Source organism: Engraulis encrasicolus, chromosome 7 (assembly GCF_034702125.1).
Source record: "Engraulis encrasicolus isolate BLACKSEA-1 chromosome 7, IST_EnEncr_1.0, whole genome shotgun sequence".
In the NCBI taxonomy this organism is placed as follows: Eukaryota; Metazoa; Chordata; class Actinopteri; order Clupeiformes; family Engraulidae; genus Engraulis; species Engraulis encrasicolus.
In genome coordinates, this window is record NC_085863.1 from 14,413,325 (window position 1) to 14,429,878 (window position 16,554).

Genomic DNA, 16,554 nt, shown 5'->3' on the forward strand with positions numbered 1-16,554 from the left:
CTAGTCTTTGTCTAGCAATGGATTTGCAGCAGTAATTAGCGGACAAACTGTTAATGGAAAAATCTAGCAATATTAATTGACAAAAAAAGAAGTCTTAAAAATTGCTCCACGTAGTGCTGTGGCGCAGCGCGCTAAGCCCCCCACATTTGGGCTTGCATGCCCACGGGGACCCCGGTTCGAGTCCGGCCAGGGTCATTTCCCGACCCTGCCCCATCTCTCTCTCCCAATGGTTTCCTGTCTCCTCTCATACTATCCTGTAATAATAAAGGCTGAATGCGCTAGGAATGACAAGTAGGCTACTAGCCCACTATATGTCGAAAATAAACAAACATAACATCACGGAGAACTTACTTTCATAACGTCGGTAATTTTTTGTTTTCTTTATTGTTTTTCACTTACTCGCACATCCATGTCAAATCCATGCAGGGTATTTGCGATCGCGTGGGCGTTATTAAGAAACGACAACTCCATCGTATGCATTTGCGAGGACTTGGCAAATGTCAGACGAGGAATCTGACAGCTACGCTGACATTCTCCCAGCGCTGTCCTGCCTGTCCAGCCCAAGCCGTTTTCGCTCCACCACCACCACTTCATTTCAGCGTCACTAGTTATTACTTGCATTCACCGACACCGAACCTTGCATTAACCACTGCCACATTCTTTATCACCCGTTGAAAACCTTCAAAACCGAAGTAATCCGCGCTTGACATTTTATTTATCAACACCGGTTCCGCGCGGGCTTCAAGCCTTCAAACATGCAGCCAGTGAATGTGAAGCTGCGTCCTTGTGATTAAACGGCAGCCAATGGGTGTGGGCTACATCATGACTAGTGTTTATGGGTAATGTAGGAAATCTCGCCGTCTTTACCTATATCAGACAGGCAGCTGTTTACCCTTCAGAACTTCAGTCGGGCGCTACTGCCCCCCCCCCAAAAAAAACTCTTCGGATCTGCACGATTCACATAAGTCACCTATTTTGGAATCAAAACGGCGAATTTCGCCGAAAGGTGACAAGTTTGCAGGTATGGCTCTCCCCCATCCTCCTCCATGACTGAAGTACCCTGAGCATGGTACCGTCCCGCCACACTGCTTCCCTTTCCCATTTTGCCCCCCTTGCACGGGTGAGGCATCAAGGTCATTTTGTTGTGTGCAGTGTTCACTTGTGTGCTGTGGAGTGCTGTGTCACAATGACAATGGGGGTTGGAGTTTCCCAGTTGGGCTTTCACTTCACTTCACTTCAGAATATGATTGTTATGGAGTGGCCATCACTAGGGTTGTGGGTGTGTTCAGATTGTCACGTCAATGAGCCTGGCTCATTCTCCAGCAGCAATCACTCAAGATAATGGAAAAAAGGAGGCGCACACAAGGCTTGTGTGAAAAAGTGTATTGAAGCCGAAATTAAACAACAGAAGTCTAAGGTTAGTCAGAATGGACTAGCTCCGACTTGAGAATGGACTAGTTCAGAAACGTCCGTTTCTTCAGTTAACCTTAGACTTCTGTTGTTTAATTTCGGCTTCAATACACTTTTTCACACAAGCCTTGTGTGCGCCTCCTTTTTTCCATTATCTTGAGTGATTACTACTTTTTGGGAGTGCACGCACCAAGCAATACACGGGTGTTAAGTGCAGGCGCAGACGCCGACCTTTGTTAGTCTTTTGTCATTCTCCAGCAGCGCATTCTACACACACATCATTCACACTTTTGGAGAGAGAGAGAGAGAGAGAGAGAGAGAGAGAGAGAGAGAGAGAGAGAGAGAAAGCGAGAGAGAGAGAGAGAGAGAGAAGAAAGAGAAAAAAGGAAGGAAAGGACACACCACAAAAAAAAGGAAAAGAAAATGTGCAAAAGACAGTCAGAGAGAGGAAATGAAAAATGAGATAAGAGAAAAAGATAGGGGAAGTAAAATACTTAACATGCCCACACATCACCCAGCAGATGTTACATAACATTACACTTAGCTGGGGCTTCTGTTCAAAGCTACTTAGGCCGGCCGCACATTGGCTCCGACAGCACTGCGGCGCACTTTACTTCCGACATAATTCGGACCCCCAAACCAAAATTCACACGAACATAGCATTGATAGCCAATGGGCGGCGCCGACAAAATAGAACTCGTCTGTAATGGCCATCCGACATCGGTGAATGTCCGCGGACATCGACGCCAGTGTGCGTTGTTCTATTGAAAACAATGAAAAACCGGAACCTGGTCACATTAGGTGCCCATAGAATCCAATTATGTTGGCATATCTATATATACTCAAAGAATGTCTGACTTCACCTTGAGCGTTCAGATGCTGGGCCCACTCCAGGAGCTTGGGTGTGATGTAAGAAAAGTCGCTGAGCTCGTGGACAAAGATGCGCGCCCACACTCGGCTCTTCCTCTGCAGGACAATGTCCACCACGCCGCTCAGGTCAGCTGGCTCCTCGCCACTGCCGGTCAGCAGCGCAGGACGCTCCAGGCCCTTGGCAGAGTCCGACTCCATCCACGGCTTCAGAGCCGTCATGGCAGTAGACACCCCCCGCGGCTGGTCCGCAAAACAATTCCTCATCTCCCCGAGCTGACGCAAGACGAAATCTTCATCCACCCAGGCTTGAACTGTGTGTAAAGGGGAAGGGAAAAAAGAACAAAACAAAATTAGAAATGCATTCGGAGAGTGCGGACCTCCACCAAGGAAGCTGTTTGATAGTTAAATGTTCTATGTTACACATTATTTGTTTCCCCAAGTCTTCCTGCCTTGTTTTTTGTGGAGTTAGAAACTGAAATGTCAAAATTCACCCTATCCCACAATGGTGAAGAACCTTATAAAAATTCCTGGATCCGGATCACCAGCAAAATGTAATCTCTTGTTCCTTTTGTCATTTCCAACAACACAAAATTTAATCAAAATCTGAAAATTTTGAGTTATCCTGCTGACAGACAAACAGACAGTAGGGTAGGCAAACAAACAAATCGTGACAGAAAACATAACCTTCTTGGCAGAGGTAATAATGAGTTATTCAAAAGAAAATAATAATAGGTTGATAGCGGTTGATTCACATTATCTTGAATTATCAGTACCTTTATCCCCGCCTGCTAAAATGTTGATGCTCTGCTTCGGGCTCAACTGGTTTCGAACGGACTCAGAATCCTGTAGAAGTCTGGTGGGCTTGAATTTTCTTTCCTCTTTAATTTTCATGGACTTGCTTGGACTATAACAAAAAGCAAACAAACAAACACAAAGACAATACTTAGCGATTCCAAGCAGTAAACACAAAAAAAATGTCAACAAAATCATCCCATCTTTTTGAAAAATATGTTCATTCACAAAGCTCTTGCATTCTATCTTACTTGAAGGGACTAATATGCGATCCTGTGATTCATGCGATGCTAAACTAATGGCCTAATGATATGCTACCAGAAGGGATCTATCTTCCATAGTAGGGCTGCACAATTAATCGAAAAATAATCAAAATCGTGATAAAATAGTTAAATTGAACCCATGATTTTAATCGTGATTTAATCGTGGCAATAGTGACCTACTTTTGAGAGCGTCCTTGAAGCCAGAATATACTGACAGGCTGGTGTTTCTGGCCAGAAATCTGTCCACTTAAGTTTCATGCTATTGCCTTTACACAATCATTACAATTCATTTAATTTTGCTCATCCTGTATGTAATTCATTCTTGGTTATATTTCATCTTGTTATAATTTTCAAAAAAATCTCCAAAAATCAATAATCGTGATTAATAATCGTGATTATGATTTTGACCAAAATAATTGTGATTATGATTTTTTCCATAATCGTGCAGCCCTACTCCATAGATTTAAAAAGCTCAACTGTTCACCTATAAATTAATGTTATTTTATCTACAAGTGGAGAGTCCAATTAAAAACTGTCTCTGTTCATGAATAGCTACTGTATATGCTTATCATTGTATGCTGTGGTTCATGTCCTGAGACATGCGCAAGTCGAACACAAGTTCAACAAAGTGATTTCAAAATGACTTACGTTGGTGGTTGCTGCTTTATTTTTGGTTTCTCCGAAGTCTGCTTCAGAGGGGTGGTTGTCTCAAACTGCAGGAGGTAAATGACACAGCATGAGAAACATTAAACTGTACTCTAAAAAGCTGTACTTTTAAAACTCTGATCTGGGTATGATTTAGGCATGACCAACTGAATCTCCAATTTTCCAAAACTGGATTGATTAATCACACTAATCCATCGCTGTATTGTGTCACCAGATGAGCTTAAAATGACGTTTACCATAACAAGCAATGGTTCCCTGTTTACACTGCAACTGCCCAACAGTTCCATGGTCAGTCACACAATATCCTCACAAATGATATACTGACTGAGTTGCTAAAGTACAACTGACATCATTCAAAAAAAAAAAGAAAAGATTCCAGAGCCTTACCTCACATTTCATACGTCCATTTGCACCAACAATCACAACATGACAAATCTTCCCAGTACAGTCAGGGGTGAAGCAAGAGTTCTGTATGAAATCCTGTAAAATATTTCACGTATAAATAACGCTGCCAGCTCAAGACAAAACACAAATTCTGACCAACACAGAATATTTAATTATATATTGCCTTATCCGTTTTGTCGGGGAATGTGACAGTCTTAAATTTCTTCCAGCAACTCGTGTGGAATTCCACAGCACATCTCTGATCGCACACCAGACGATGAAATCCCTGTTGTGGATCATAAACAAACACAAGGCAAAGTCACACGGAAAGGTCAATTCACATAATGTAATCTACAATAAATAATTAAATGAAATAAAAAAATGCACCCTCATCATCATTTGCAGTAAAAAATAAGTTGAACATCAAGATCAGTTTAAATGAGATGAAAAAAAATGTTTTGCATATAAGGAAAGGCCTACTTCAAAACTTGTTCAAGCGATTTGTTAACTGTCGTCACGTAGACAATGGTGGTAGCTCTACAACATTATGCTCTATTGCAAGAGTGAAAGATCTCCTCCTCCAAATGTGAACAGCCTTTAGCTGGAGTATGGTGCTAGTCATGCATTATGAAAGGTGGAAGAGGGGTGAAGGGGAAATGGTACAGAGAGAGAGAGAGAGAGAGAGAGAGAGAGAGAGAGAGAGAGAGAGAGAGAGAGAGAGAGAGAGAAAGAAAGAAAGAAAGAAAGAAAGAAAGAAAGAAAGAAAGAGGGAGACGAACTACCCGGGTCCAATACAAAATGGCCACTGTGTAGACAGGCCTGTCTGCTGCAGAACATGGCAATAGTAATTACCTTGAAGCCCGGGTCTGTGAAGTAAATCTCTTTCTTCACATGGTCCTGAAATATCTTATGTCTGCACACAGCGTCTGGAGGAGGTGGGAATCTGCAGATCTCCATGGACGTCTCCAGAAAGTCCTTAGAAAACCGGAAAAATGGATAAGTTCAGAGTTCAGACAACGCTGAACATACAGGGGTTGGACAAAATAACTGAGACACCTGTCATTTTAGTGTCATTTAGTTCCTCTTGCGTCCACAGTTAATCCTGTTGCAGGGTTTCTGCACATTTTGGATCACCAAATATAAGACTTTTTAAGACAAATATAAGACCTCTGATGATAAAATATAAGACCGCCGCTCGGGGTGAGGCATTGCAATATTGCTACAGTAATGTTATTAGTTTGCATTGCTATAATGAAATGTAGGCCTAGTACATAATTATATATAATAAACAATATTATATGACTACTGTGCTTTCATAGTGTAGCCTAGGGTAAACACACTGTAAGCAGTAGCAAGGTGTAACTGATCTGTAGGCCTACAGACACCATGCATGCATATGGTCAGTTAACTGACAACTGGCATTTAATTGAGGGTCCCACGCATGTTTTGACGGCCTATAGAAAACTCAGATGAATGTTCATCAAATGCCTTTAAATGTACACATTAAAAATGGCTCAACAATTCATCATTTCTGATGGATAAATAGTTGAATGCACTTTGCTATTAGGAGAGAGGACACCTGGTGTCAAAAGGGTTAAATGTACGACTACTCTGAGTGCCGTTTCTCCTCCTCCAGCTCGCTTTATCAGAGACGGGTAGCAGAAGCAAGCGTTCTAATTTGAGCAGCCTGTCTGTAGTTTGTTGTTCTCAACAAACAGCGCACAACTTGGAAGCGATTTCCAGCATGTCCATAACAAGCATTTAGCGCGTTTACCGTTGCCCATCTGGTTACCGATTTGGACATTACGCACCTCGCCAGATCATTGGCTTCGTACATATTCTGTTACTCATCCGATTTCGTATTGCCTCGCGCTCACTTCCTCATGCTGCCATCATGTTAACGAAATCATTTTGCATTTGACAGAGGCCTCAAATAGCCTGTCACGTATCTAGAAGCGATTTTGAAAGTGTAGGCTATTGTATGAAGGAACAATTATTTTCGAATACGGTCATAATGGACTTTATGAAATGAACCCTTTACATTTAGCAAACGCTTCTACCCAAACGCGAGGGCATGGCTAACATGCTTACGATAGACAAGATTTAAAACTTACGACTGATTAGGCTATGCGTCCTCCCGACACAGTTAACATCAAGCTTCATATTCCGACGTTGCTTTGGATAGCACCTAACCGTTTTATTTCTTGTCCTCAAGCCACATTACACTGAACGTGCATCTATCTACCCATCTCGATTCACGTTCATATTTTTTCGACCACTTTTTCGACTGTTTCTAATAGAACATGCAAGTAGGCTAGACGGCTCTGGCTGTACCCACAGGTCTGCGGCTGCCCCCCGCTGTGTGATACCAGCGGGCTGCACTGCGCCAGACAGTTTCATCTACTTTTCCGCATAAGGGACGTATGCTGGTTAAACAATGTTTATAGCGTCAAAAAATAGACCTTTTTCTTACACTCAAGCTACCCAGGGGAAATATAAGACCTCCCACTTAAATATAATACCACACTTCCAAAAATTGGCGAAATATAAAGCTTTATAAGACTTTAAAAAACAAATATTAAAAGTAAGACTTTATAAGACTTTTTAAGGATCCGCGGAGACCCTGTGTTGGATGTGGTTCGTCCTTCTTGGTGGTATGCAGACATTACCTTGGATACTGTGGCTCTTGATACATCACAAAGAGTTGCTGTCTCGGTCAAAGATGAAACAGTGACACGCGTACCAAGAATTTCTCCTTTTTGAACTCTGACATCACCCATAATGTTGTGTGCATTGCAACATTTTGAGCAAAACTGTGCTCTTACCTTGCTAATTGAACATTCACACTTCACTTTACTGGTGCAATGTGCCATTAATGAAGATTGGCCAGCAGGCTGGTCCACTTGAGCCATGAACCTTCCCACACTAAAATGACAGGGGTCTCAGTTATTTTGTCCAACCCCTGTGTTCTTAGACCACTTTCAGTCCATGAGAAAAGGTCCCAGTTTAACACGCAATAAATAATGTGAAATAATGTCATGTACTGTTAAATATTTCTTCTGGGCTTCTTTCACAGGCACTTTTGTGGTGGGCCAGATCAGCTCTTCAGAGGTTATCGTCTTCTCCACTGCCTGCAGTGCTTCAGAAAACTGTTGGAGAGCCTCTGGAAACCTGAAAAAAAGATAACATTTAACAAATAACATTAAATACTTGTGTTTTATTCAGTAAAAAAGTAAACTACAAAGATGCACCCATGTTTACTTCAGAGAATGTGCATAAGCTACAAATGTGTCCATTGCCTCTTTTCCACTGACGGTTTTCTGGTAGGCATACAGCTCGACACAGCGCGACTCAGCCGCCACTTTTTGCTTTATGGTTGAGCTGTGTTGTGCTCATTCGAAAAGTAAAAAGTGGCCGCCGAGTCACGCTTGGTCGAGCTCTAGGCCTACCAGAAAACCAGCAGTGGAAAAGAGGCACATGTATTTCAGTGAAACGGTATAATAGGCTACAAACATTTCCATGCATCATGGGAGACTTTTTGATCAGAACAAACATGACGTGCTGCACACCTGTTCTCCTTCAGCAGAACTCGTCCCACTCCGAAGTAAACCAAGCTTTCAAACTTCTCATCACAGCTCAACTGGATTTGCCCAAACTGCTTGGAAGCCTCAGCCAGCTCCTACAGAAATACAATAGCAGCATCGATATGAGCAGATTCTGATCAGACCAAATTAAAACTCTACATCACCACCAGCACCTAACATTCACAACACATCTCAATCATTGACTTCTTTAGCATATTAAGTGTGTCTATCAATGTAGATTTACCTTAGTATCCTATCCTTGTCTATAAATGTAGATGTACCAAGTACAAATTCAATTCAATTGTATTTGTAATGCTTTTTACATTCACCTGATCTCAAAAGCGGTACAGGTTTTAAATACATCACAACTGAGAGAACAAAACTAAAACTAACTAAATGTTTCACTACTACAGGATACAGTGGTTTTCACATGCTCAGTGAAATCCCGTATCTTACCTGTGGTTGCCCGATCTCTATGAGAGCCAAGGCATATCCATACATGAGGAGCAGTTTGTCACCGCTAGATACGCTTAGCTTCTGTATGGATTAAAAAAAAAAACAATATTGTTAATCGTTTGAAACACAAGACTATATTTAAACCTATTGGTACCTCCACATCCATACCAAGTATAAACAATGATAGACAGCGTAAGGTTAAGGCTAGGGCTTAGTTACAGTATAAACGACGGCTGTCAAAAGAGTGATTGGTGCTGTCAGTCATAGGGGGTCTGAATGTTCAATCGCCTACTAAATTGGTGTCCGAGGTTCATGCAGCACTGTAAAACATTCATCATGATGCAAGTGACCTGTATTGCTACACTTAAGATCTTTGATCAAAACTGTAAAATACTCAGTTGCAATACGACAGATGGGGGCTAAATGAACTACTCAGACCTCGCCATGTTACAAACTTCTTCAATTTCTCCAAAGTCTTTTCCAAGATAACATTCAGGGCTTGAAATGAACACCGGCTAACCAGCCAAATGCTGATGAAATTTACATTTGGCTGGTAGAAACACCAATTTACTAGCCACTTTGACCCATTAGGGAGTGTGTGTATGGCAAGTAAGATTAACATCTATTAGCCATTTTGGCTGGTGATGAAAAAAGTTAATTTAGAGCCCTGGTAACATTTAATGCTCACGCATACTTTCCATGTGTGGCAATGTGGGCTCATGTACGGTACGGTACGGTACGTACCTGTGGGGGTGAGGAGTCCAGCATGTCGAGGGCTTGGAGGAAGGCTTGTTTGGCATTGACCCAGTGGTGGTCATTCAAGGCCACGTGAGCGTCTGAAATGGTGCTGGACAGCTGCGTCTTCACATCATTCTCACCTTTTGGCAATTGAGCCTGATCAAGGATGAACCGATAACACAAAAAATGAATAATCAAGATTAAGGCCTTCCGAACACTGGTTTCGCCAAAGTGTGGAGCACTGCTCTGCCAACGTGCGATTCCGCGGTTTTCTATACTACCCAGCAGCACACCGATGTCCACATATGTCCAGTGTGCTGGGTTGTATAGAAAACAGTGAAATACTATCCAGCACACCGATGTCAGCATATGTCCAGTGTGCTGGGTTGTATAGAAAACAGTGGAATCGAACACTGGCAGAGCAGTGCACCGGGCTTTGGTTGAACAGGTGTGTGGATGGCCTTACAGGTTAGGTTGCTTTCATCAGTACTATGCTAAGCTACGTGTAGCAAATAGTTAGGGAATGGATTGCACTCAGTTTTTTCTTTTTCTTTTCTTTTCATGCAAACATTGCATGAATAAAAAGAAAAGAAAGACCGAAGAAAAAAAAATGTTTGAATAAAAAGAAAGGGAATGGATCGCACTCAGTTTTTTCTTCTTTTTTTTCCCTAACTACTCGATTACTTCAGAGACGCACCAACAAGACGGAAGAGCTCAGTGTGTTGAAAATAAATCTACATGAAGCCACACAGAGAACAACCACTAACACATCCTGTGGTTTGATTCATCTCATTGCATGCGCTACATTTGCACAATGGGCTGTATCCTGTACGGATTTGTCTATTCAAATATTGATGAGATCACTATTATTTTCATCTGATCTGATGTATACGAGTGTACTGGTGTCCATGTATTGTGATTTAATGTTGATGTCACATGTGCCTTGCGAGAAAGAACATCACCTTCTTTGCTTGTGAGGATTTGCTTTTGGGTTTTGCTTCGGGTTTCGCCTTTTCCTGACTCTGAGGAGTCGCTTCAGCTCCGTGACTCTTCTTCTCTTCTCTCTTCGGCTTCGTTTCCCTGAGGGGAAATACCCAAACTCAGTCAAGTGGTGCAACGTGAAATATTACAATTGCAGCTACGCCTCCCATTCTGGTCCATTAAGTGTGGACAACCAACTCTGAAATACTTAGTGAAAAAGGTTTGAAGATGTAATTAAACTGGGAACACTGTGGTTATATTAGGAGTGAAGGGTTTCGTGTTTAGGTTCCCACACCATACCACACCACACAACATTATACCACACTATACCATACCACATTACCAAAACAAGAGATCAGCAAAAAGCAACTTAAAAGCTAATTACCTTTTGTTAGCTGGTTTGGTTGGCTTGACCTCCTCCTCATCTGAGCCATCCATTCCATATTCAGCAACGATACGAAATAGCGGATAACCTACAGTACCGGGATAACTTCTGATTAACATAACATTTTAAAGGGACACTGTGCAGGAAATGGTCAAAAAAGGTACTGCAACTATGCTGCTCATTGAAACTGGGCTGCTTATTGCCAAATTTGATCTTTACATGAAAGTTATAAACAATAAATATATAATAAACAAATATTTTCTAGTATGGTCCAAGTACAGTCATTTTTGCAGCTAAAAATTGCTATTTTTGGAAATTCAAAATGGCGGACCATGGAGAAGATCCCCCTTTTCATGTATGAAAAGTGCAATTTTTCCAGTCATAATGAATACTTAGAATTTGATGGTGGTGGTAAGTATTCATGAAAAAGGTAACATTAGTGAATGGGCAGCATGAATTCTGGAAAAAATCTCACACAGTGTCCCTTTAAAGCACTCACTGTAATATCACATGCAAAGCTAGAATAAAAATGAAAGACAGATATGTACAAGTAAAGGGAGGATTAATCACCGCACACTGGTCTTTTATTTTGTAGTTTATTTGGTGAACAACACGAAATGCATCCTCCCTTTACTTGGATTACTTTTACTGCACATCACCAGCACCTGGACAGTGGTTGTGCACCGGGACTCTGCTCGGAATACAGATATGTACAACTTTATTACCTGAGAGAGGTTTTGGTTCCTGTTTAAACACAAAGACAAAAAAACAACAACTTTAACTTTCAATTCAGCTCTTCTAACCACTACAACAATAATTCCAAAACAGTGGATCAAATCAATCAATCAAGCAATCATTATGCTAATTTTCAAAAGCCTAAACAGATAAGACACATATTTCCCCTTAGTCAAGACTGTAGAGTAGTACAAACCTCTTTCTTTGGGCTTATGTCACTCTTTGTTTTGGGAGAGGCACTCCGTTGGTGCAGATCACACTGCGGCTCAGCACCTTTTGCCATCGTACCATGAGGTCTACACATAACAAAATGACAAACGCGTTAGAACATGATTACAGAACATGATAGGACACGTTAGAACATGATTACAGAACCCCAGAACCCTAAAGGTGACACAGGTGACACATTTTTGAGCAATGTGCCTGTAGAACGATACTATAAGGCATTTTTTGTTTTACTATTTATCAGAAATACACCCATCAACAGAACTTGGATAAGCAACAGACAACTTTTTAAATGTATAATCTTGTATTTCTCAAGATCAAGATTTATGGTAAATGGAAGAGGACATTAACATTTTAAAGGCAACATTTCAATTTCTTACTTCAATTTATTTTTTTATGTTCTTTAATTGTCTTGTTGAATCACATGCAGTTTACAAGTTAACTAGAAATGATCAACTTGATGTTTCAAGAAAGCACGAGGACCTACCGTTTATTTGGACTTTTTAAATTTGTAAGTTTCTTCGACCTGTCTGCCTTCTGTTGCGCTGCAGAGGAGAAAAAATGTTTTTTTTTTAAGAGAATGTCTCCAGGCTAAAATTACTTTCCCAGATCATTGCAGGGGTTCATCACATTACAACAGTGAAAAGCATTTCTGAATTCACTTTGCCACTCACTGCTGATTTCTTAGCTATTCTACTCTTAACTTGAATACTATAATAAACAACGAATTTAACAGTAGTATTTGTGTAATACATGAAAGTAATAAATTAAATGATCAATCCATTAGCAGAGCTCTGCAATTCTGACCGGACCCTAACCACAACAAATGAGGAACTGCTGGTCTTCCGCTGAACAATCTTTTTTGCAGGTTATGATGACCTGATCCATGAAGTTTCCTGTAATTTTCCATCATCCACGTCTACTCCATTGGCTCTTGTCATTTGATTCGTCACCCTTGTGACGCCAAAGAACCACATGCATTGACCTCCTGTCATCATTGCACATGCTTCTGTGGACTCTCAGTTCACCCAAACATAGCGTTGTGTTGATCACACACAGACTAAACTGAATGTTATCTTGTCTTTTAAGGACACAGCCAACACTGTCTCAGATACACACTAATAGGGTACATCAACAATAGTCTTCATTTATTATCCTGTTGATGACTCCTTAATCCATATACAGCAAGGGTACTCAATTAAAAGTCCCTGAGAGCCAGTTTTTTCCAAATGCCTCCCAATAAAGGGCCTACCCTACACTTGGTGTAGTGTGCCACAGCAGCACCCATGTTACTGAACCAACCAGAGCTGTATAAAGTAGAAGAGCTCTTACAGATGTAATTACAACACTAGTAGCATGATATTACAAATCTGAAACCATGTAGCATCATATCACCAGTGTTGTAATTACACGTGTAAGAGTACTTCTACTTTATACAACTAATCAGACCGTTGTCAATGACGTGCGTGTTGCGATTTACCACAAACTTACATTGATTCAAGCTCCCTCATTAGTCATCATATTGAAGTGGTGCTACGCTAGAGCGAAAAAAGACATCTTTAGCTTTATTGGCTACCCTCACAGGAAGTGCGAAGGGTGGGGGCTAGATTACCAACCACCAATTCCCTAACCATAAGGCATTGGGTGGTAGTACAGATTATCGTCATACCTTCTTCGATTTCCTCCAGAAACTTGACTCTCTGTCGTTCCAGCTCCTTGAGACCTTCTGAGTCTGCCTTACAAAGGGTGTGCGCCCTCTCATTGGACTTGACAGCCTTCTTGCGTTGCTCCATGAGAAACAGGGCCTCACAAAAACGATAGTGACCCTGGAAAAATATGTAAATAATAAAAAACAAAATCTAATAATCTATTTTATCTAGTGTCCTTTTCATCAGATGTTTGATAGATAACACGAAAAAAATAAATAATGCTGTAAAAAGCTACACTGCAGCCAGTTGCTCTTAAATCCAGCTGATTAGCAACGTCTTGCATCAATAAAAATGACATACATACGATCTCAAAGCCCATGTTACTGTGATGTTACTGGTTGGACATTTTCGTGTGTGGCAAGGCTCACCAACAAACTGCAAGCACTCGAGTCAAAGTTCGTTCTTGCAAAACGCACAGCTAATACAATGTAGAGGAATATTTACCTTAGCCCAATCTGGTTTTAAAACAATGGCACGCTTCCCATCTCCAACAGCTTTTCTGAAAGTGGTAAAGAAGACCACGTTAGCCATCGTAGTCCAACGAACACAAATTTCAGCATGTGTAAATCATGACGCCAGGAAAAATACTTACAAATACTTTCCGATACGTATAAGGGAAAGAGCCCTATTCCCATAGAGGACATGATTAGTTGGACTGTGGAAACAAAAGAACAGCATAAGGAGAAGACACTAATAATTTAACCTATTTAAGCCTAAGGCACCTGCAAAAAATACCTGCTGAATGCCTAAGCCCTTTTTGGGAGAAGGTGCCTTCAGCCTATATAAAGCCAAATACCTCAGCCTCTGAAGCACAAAAGCATAAAAGAAGCATACAAAACATGAAATAAGTTGCATTTAAAAGCTAGGACCCTCATCTTGCATTGGATTGTGTTCATTCAGCTCTAACATACCCACATTTTTTAATTTAAAAAAAAAAATCTCAAATCTCAAGAGCCTGAATGCCGTGTGTATGTCGCTACAGGTGCCTAGGTCAATGTAGCATACAGTATCAGGCTTTTAAGGGTTAATGCTACAAAAATGTTGTCAACTTGACTTTCAAATATGATAGTTAAGCATTTCTACACAACATTCTCCAATACAGAAAATGTGACTTCATATGTAATGTATGAACCTCAATCTTCATGGCACTTTTGAAGCATTTTTTTTTTTTAAACAGCTGGACCATGTCTAAGTGACCAGAGTATCTACAGCCTGACGGCTGCAGCAGAGATACTTAAAGAATATCTGACTGCAGCACTCAAGACAGGTCCGAGGTACTCTCTCTCTCTCATTCATACCACAGGGGACTTCTGTGTAATCAACCAGGCTGCTGAACTCCAAACCACCATAGGCAATGAACCACTCCTCCACTTGTCATCTCTCTTTTTTTCAACCTGCCTTTTTTTTTTTAAATGCAGATACTTTTTCTATATTTTTTCTTTTTACTTTTTGGGACTCTCGAGGCAGGGAAGCTTTTCATTGCTCATGAATTCATGTGCACATGACAATAAATATCCTTGTATCCTTGTAAGACGTAATACTTACTGATATTTGATGGCTTTTGTGTACCACTTCAACGCCACTTGGAATTTGTTTTTTCGAAACTGCTCATTTCCCTTGTTTTTCATATCTTCACTTTTCTGTTGATTTTTAAAACCAAAATGTTACTGTTCTGAAAAGGCTGTTTCGCAATAAATTAATTATTTGTAGAGGACATGATAAAGTTAATCACCTCTTTCGACCAAGGGTCTGGCTCAAGGCTATACTCCTCCTTCAACTTCAGCAGGATACTTTGACCAGCGACAGCCTCGGTAGAGAGGGGGGAAACTATTGAAGGAATTTCGACACAAAGCAAAGTGTAAGCTACAGAGCCATTGACAAACAAGAATTCAGCTCAATAATCAATATGTTGCTCTACAAGCTTCTTTTTACATTTCCCAAAGACGAATCTGATGACTTCAGAGTAGACGTATCGGGGTCCCAGCATCTGAAGTTTCAGCAAAATGCTGGGCTCTCCCGTGTTCAGCAACCATGCCAACGCCTCATCGGTTAGATCGCCATCCTGCTTGAACAAACACAATGTCAATATTAGCAGTCCGATTGGATTCACACTTTACTTCAAGGCTTCACGAGTACACATTATACACAATGGTTCAAAGGTTTACTCGCCTACAAAGGATGATGCACCTGCTGTTTTGGTCACAACACTCAACCAGTATCTAACAGCCTTTAAATAATTAAAATAATTAAATTAAATGTGAATTCAGATACAAAATGGCAATTAATTAGTTAAATGCCATTTCGTATCTGAATTCCGATTTGATCTGGACAATTTCAACTACAGACAATATTGTCACTGTTATGTCACAGTAATTGTTAACACTCCATTCATGAACCAGAATTCACACAACTTCACGTGCTTCCATGCACATGGGATGGGGCATATGGAAGAGAAAGTTAAAAGTAAACTGTAGCTCTTCCTCCTAATTGCAAAAGCACTTATTTTTCACCATAAAAATTCTTAACGTTGGATCTCTTACCGACAACTGGAAACAGGCACTCATCGGTATTAGCTGCTTTGTAAGCTTGTCATTTAACTGTGGAGAGAAAAATATATATAAAGATATTTTCTACAGTACAGAAATCGATATGAAGGGTTTATTTGCAAAACGGTGTATCTCCATTTTTTGACTTTTGCATTTTATTATTGGAAATGACTGTTCAGGTCATATCACCCATGTGTGAAGTCTTACCAGTCAAATATTTTGAGAACATACTTTTTTAAGCTATATAAAATGCATTTTGTAATGCATTTCAATGGAATGCCCAGTTCAAAAATGTCAATTTCCCAACATTCTATAAAATGGAGATACACCGTTTTGCAAATAAAGCCTTCATTCATATACAATAATTGTGACTAGCACATACACACTGCACATTCACAAGGACCACAATGGAAACAAGCTCCCTAGGCTTTCAAGACATATTTATGACTGATTTATTTGTATAAGTTTTTAATGCTTTGTACAATGTCAAAAAACAAACTCAATCAATCAAAATCAATCAATCAATCGATAATGATTAAAAGAGTCATCCAGTGTGAGAGGTCTATATTCAGATCCAGCTGCCAAATCACAAGACAAGATGGAGGTTGGAGGACTTAGCAACCTATATGGCATACTTCTTTTTTAATACCACTCAGGAATATTTAAGATTTTTATTCATTAACTTTATTTGGACTGTGCTGCTCTAATAGCTTATGGATCTAGATGACCAGACTCTATAGAGGTCATATTGTGTTTTATGTGTTTTTAATGTGCGTTTATATGTGGATTGTGGAGAAGACTTATGCAAGA

The 16,554-nt window shown here is 40.4% G+C and overlaps 1 protein-coding gene across 2 annotated transcripts in view; it reads right to left on the minus strand.

Moving 5' to 3' along the window:
* Positions 1-16,554, minus strand: part of ttc3 (tetratricopeptide repeat domain 3) — a 46,619-nt gene that overhangs the window by 19,775 nt on the left and 10,290 nt on the right. For both annotated transcript variants that reach the window (XM_063202918.1, XM_063202919.1), the window contains exons 6-27: positions 15,739-15,795; positions 15,131-15,260; positions 14,931-15,025; positions 14,744-14,838; positions 13,791-13,853; positions 13,643-13,697; positions 13,159-13,315; positions 11,977-12,034; positions 11,461-11,560; positions 11,255-11,273; positions 10,530-10,617; positions 10,126-10,243; positions 9,170-9,319; positions 8,426-8,506; positions 7,955-8,064; positions 7,430-7,556; positions 5,238-5,360; positions 4,570-4,671; positions 4,389-4,481; positions 3,984-4,048; positions 3,054-3,184; positions 2,274-2,591 (exon numbers count right to left, since the gene is read on the minus strand). In XM_063202918.1, coding sequence (XP_063058988.1) covers positions 2,274-2,591; positions 3,054-3,184; positions 3,984-4,048; positions 4,389-4,481; positions 4,570-4,671; positions 5,238-5,360; positions 7,430-7,556; positions 7,955-8,064; positions 8,426-8,506; positions 9,170-9,319; positions 10,126-10,243; positions 10,530-10,617; positions 11,255-11,273; positions 11,461-11,560; positions 11,977-12,034; positions 13,159-13,315; positions 13,643-13,697; positions 13,791-13,853; positions 14,744-14,838; positions 14,931-15,025; positions 15,131-15,260; positions 15,739-15,795 — 2,335 coding nt within the window. The remainder of the gene's footprint in view (positions 1-2,273; positions 2,592-3,053; positions 3,185-3,983; positions 4,049-4,388; positions 4,482-4,569; positions 4,672-5,237; positions 5,361-7,429; positions 7,557-7,954; positions 8,065-8,425; positions 8,507-9,169; positions 9,320-10,125; positions 10,244-10,529; positions 10,618-11,254; positions 11,274-11,460; positions 11,561-11,976; positions 12,035-13,158; positions 13,316-13,642; positions 13,698-13,790; positions 13,854-14,743; positions 14,839-14,930; positions 15,026-15,130; positions 15,261-15,738; positions 15,796-16,554) is intronic.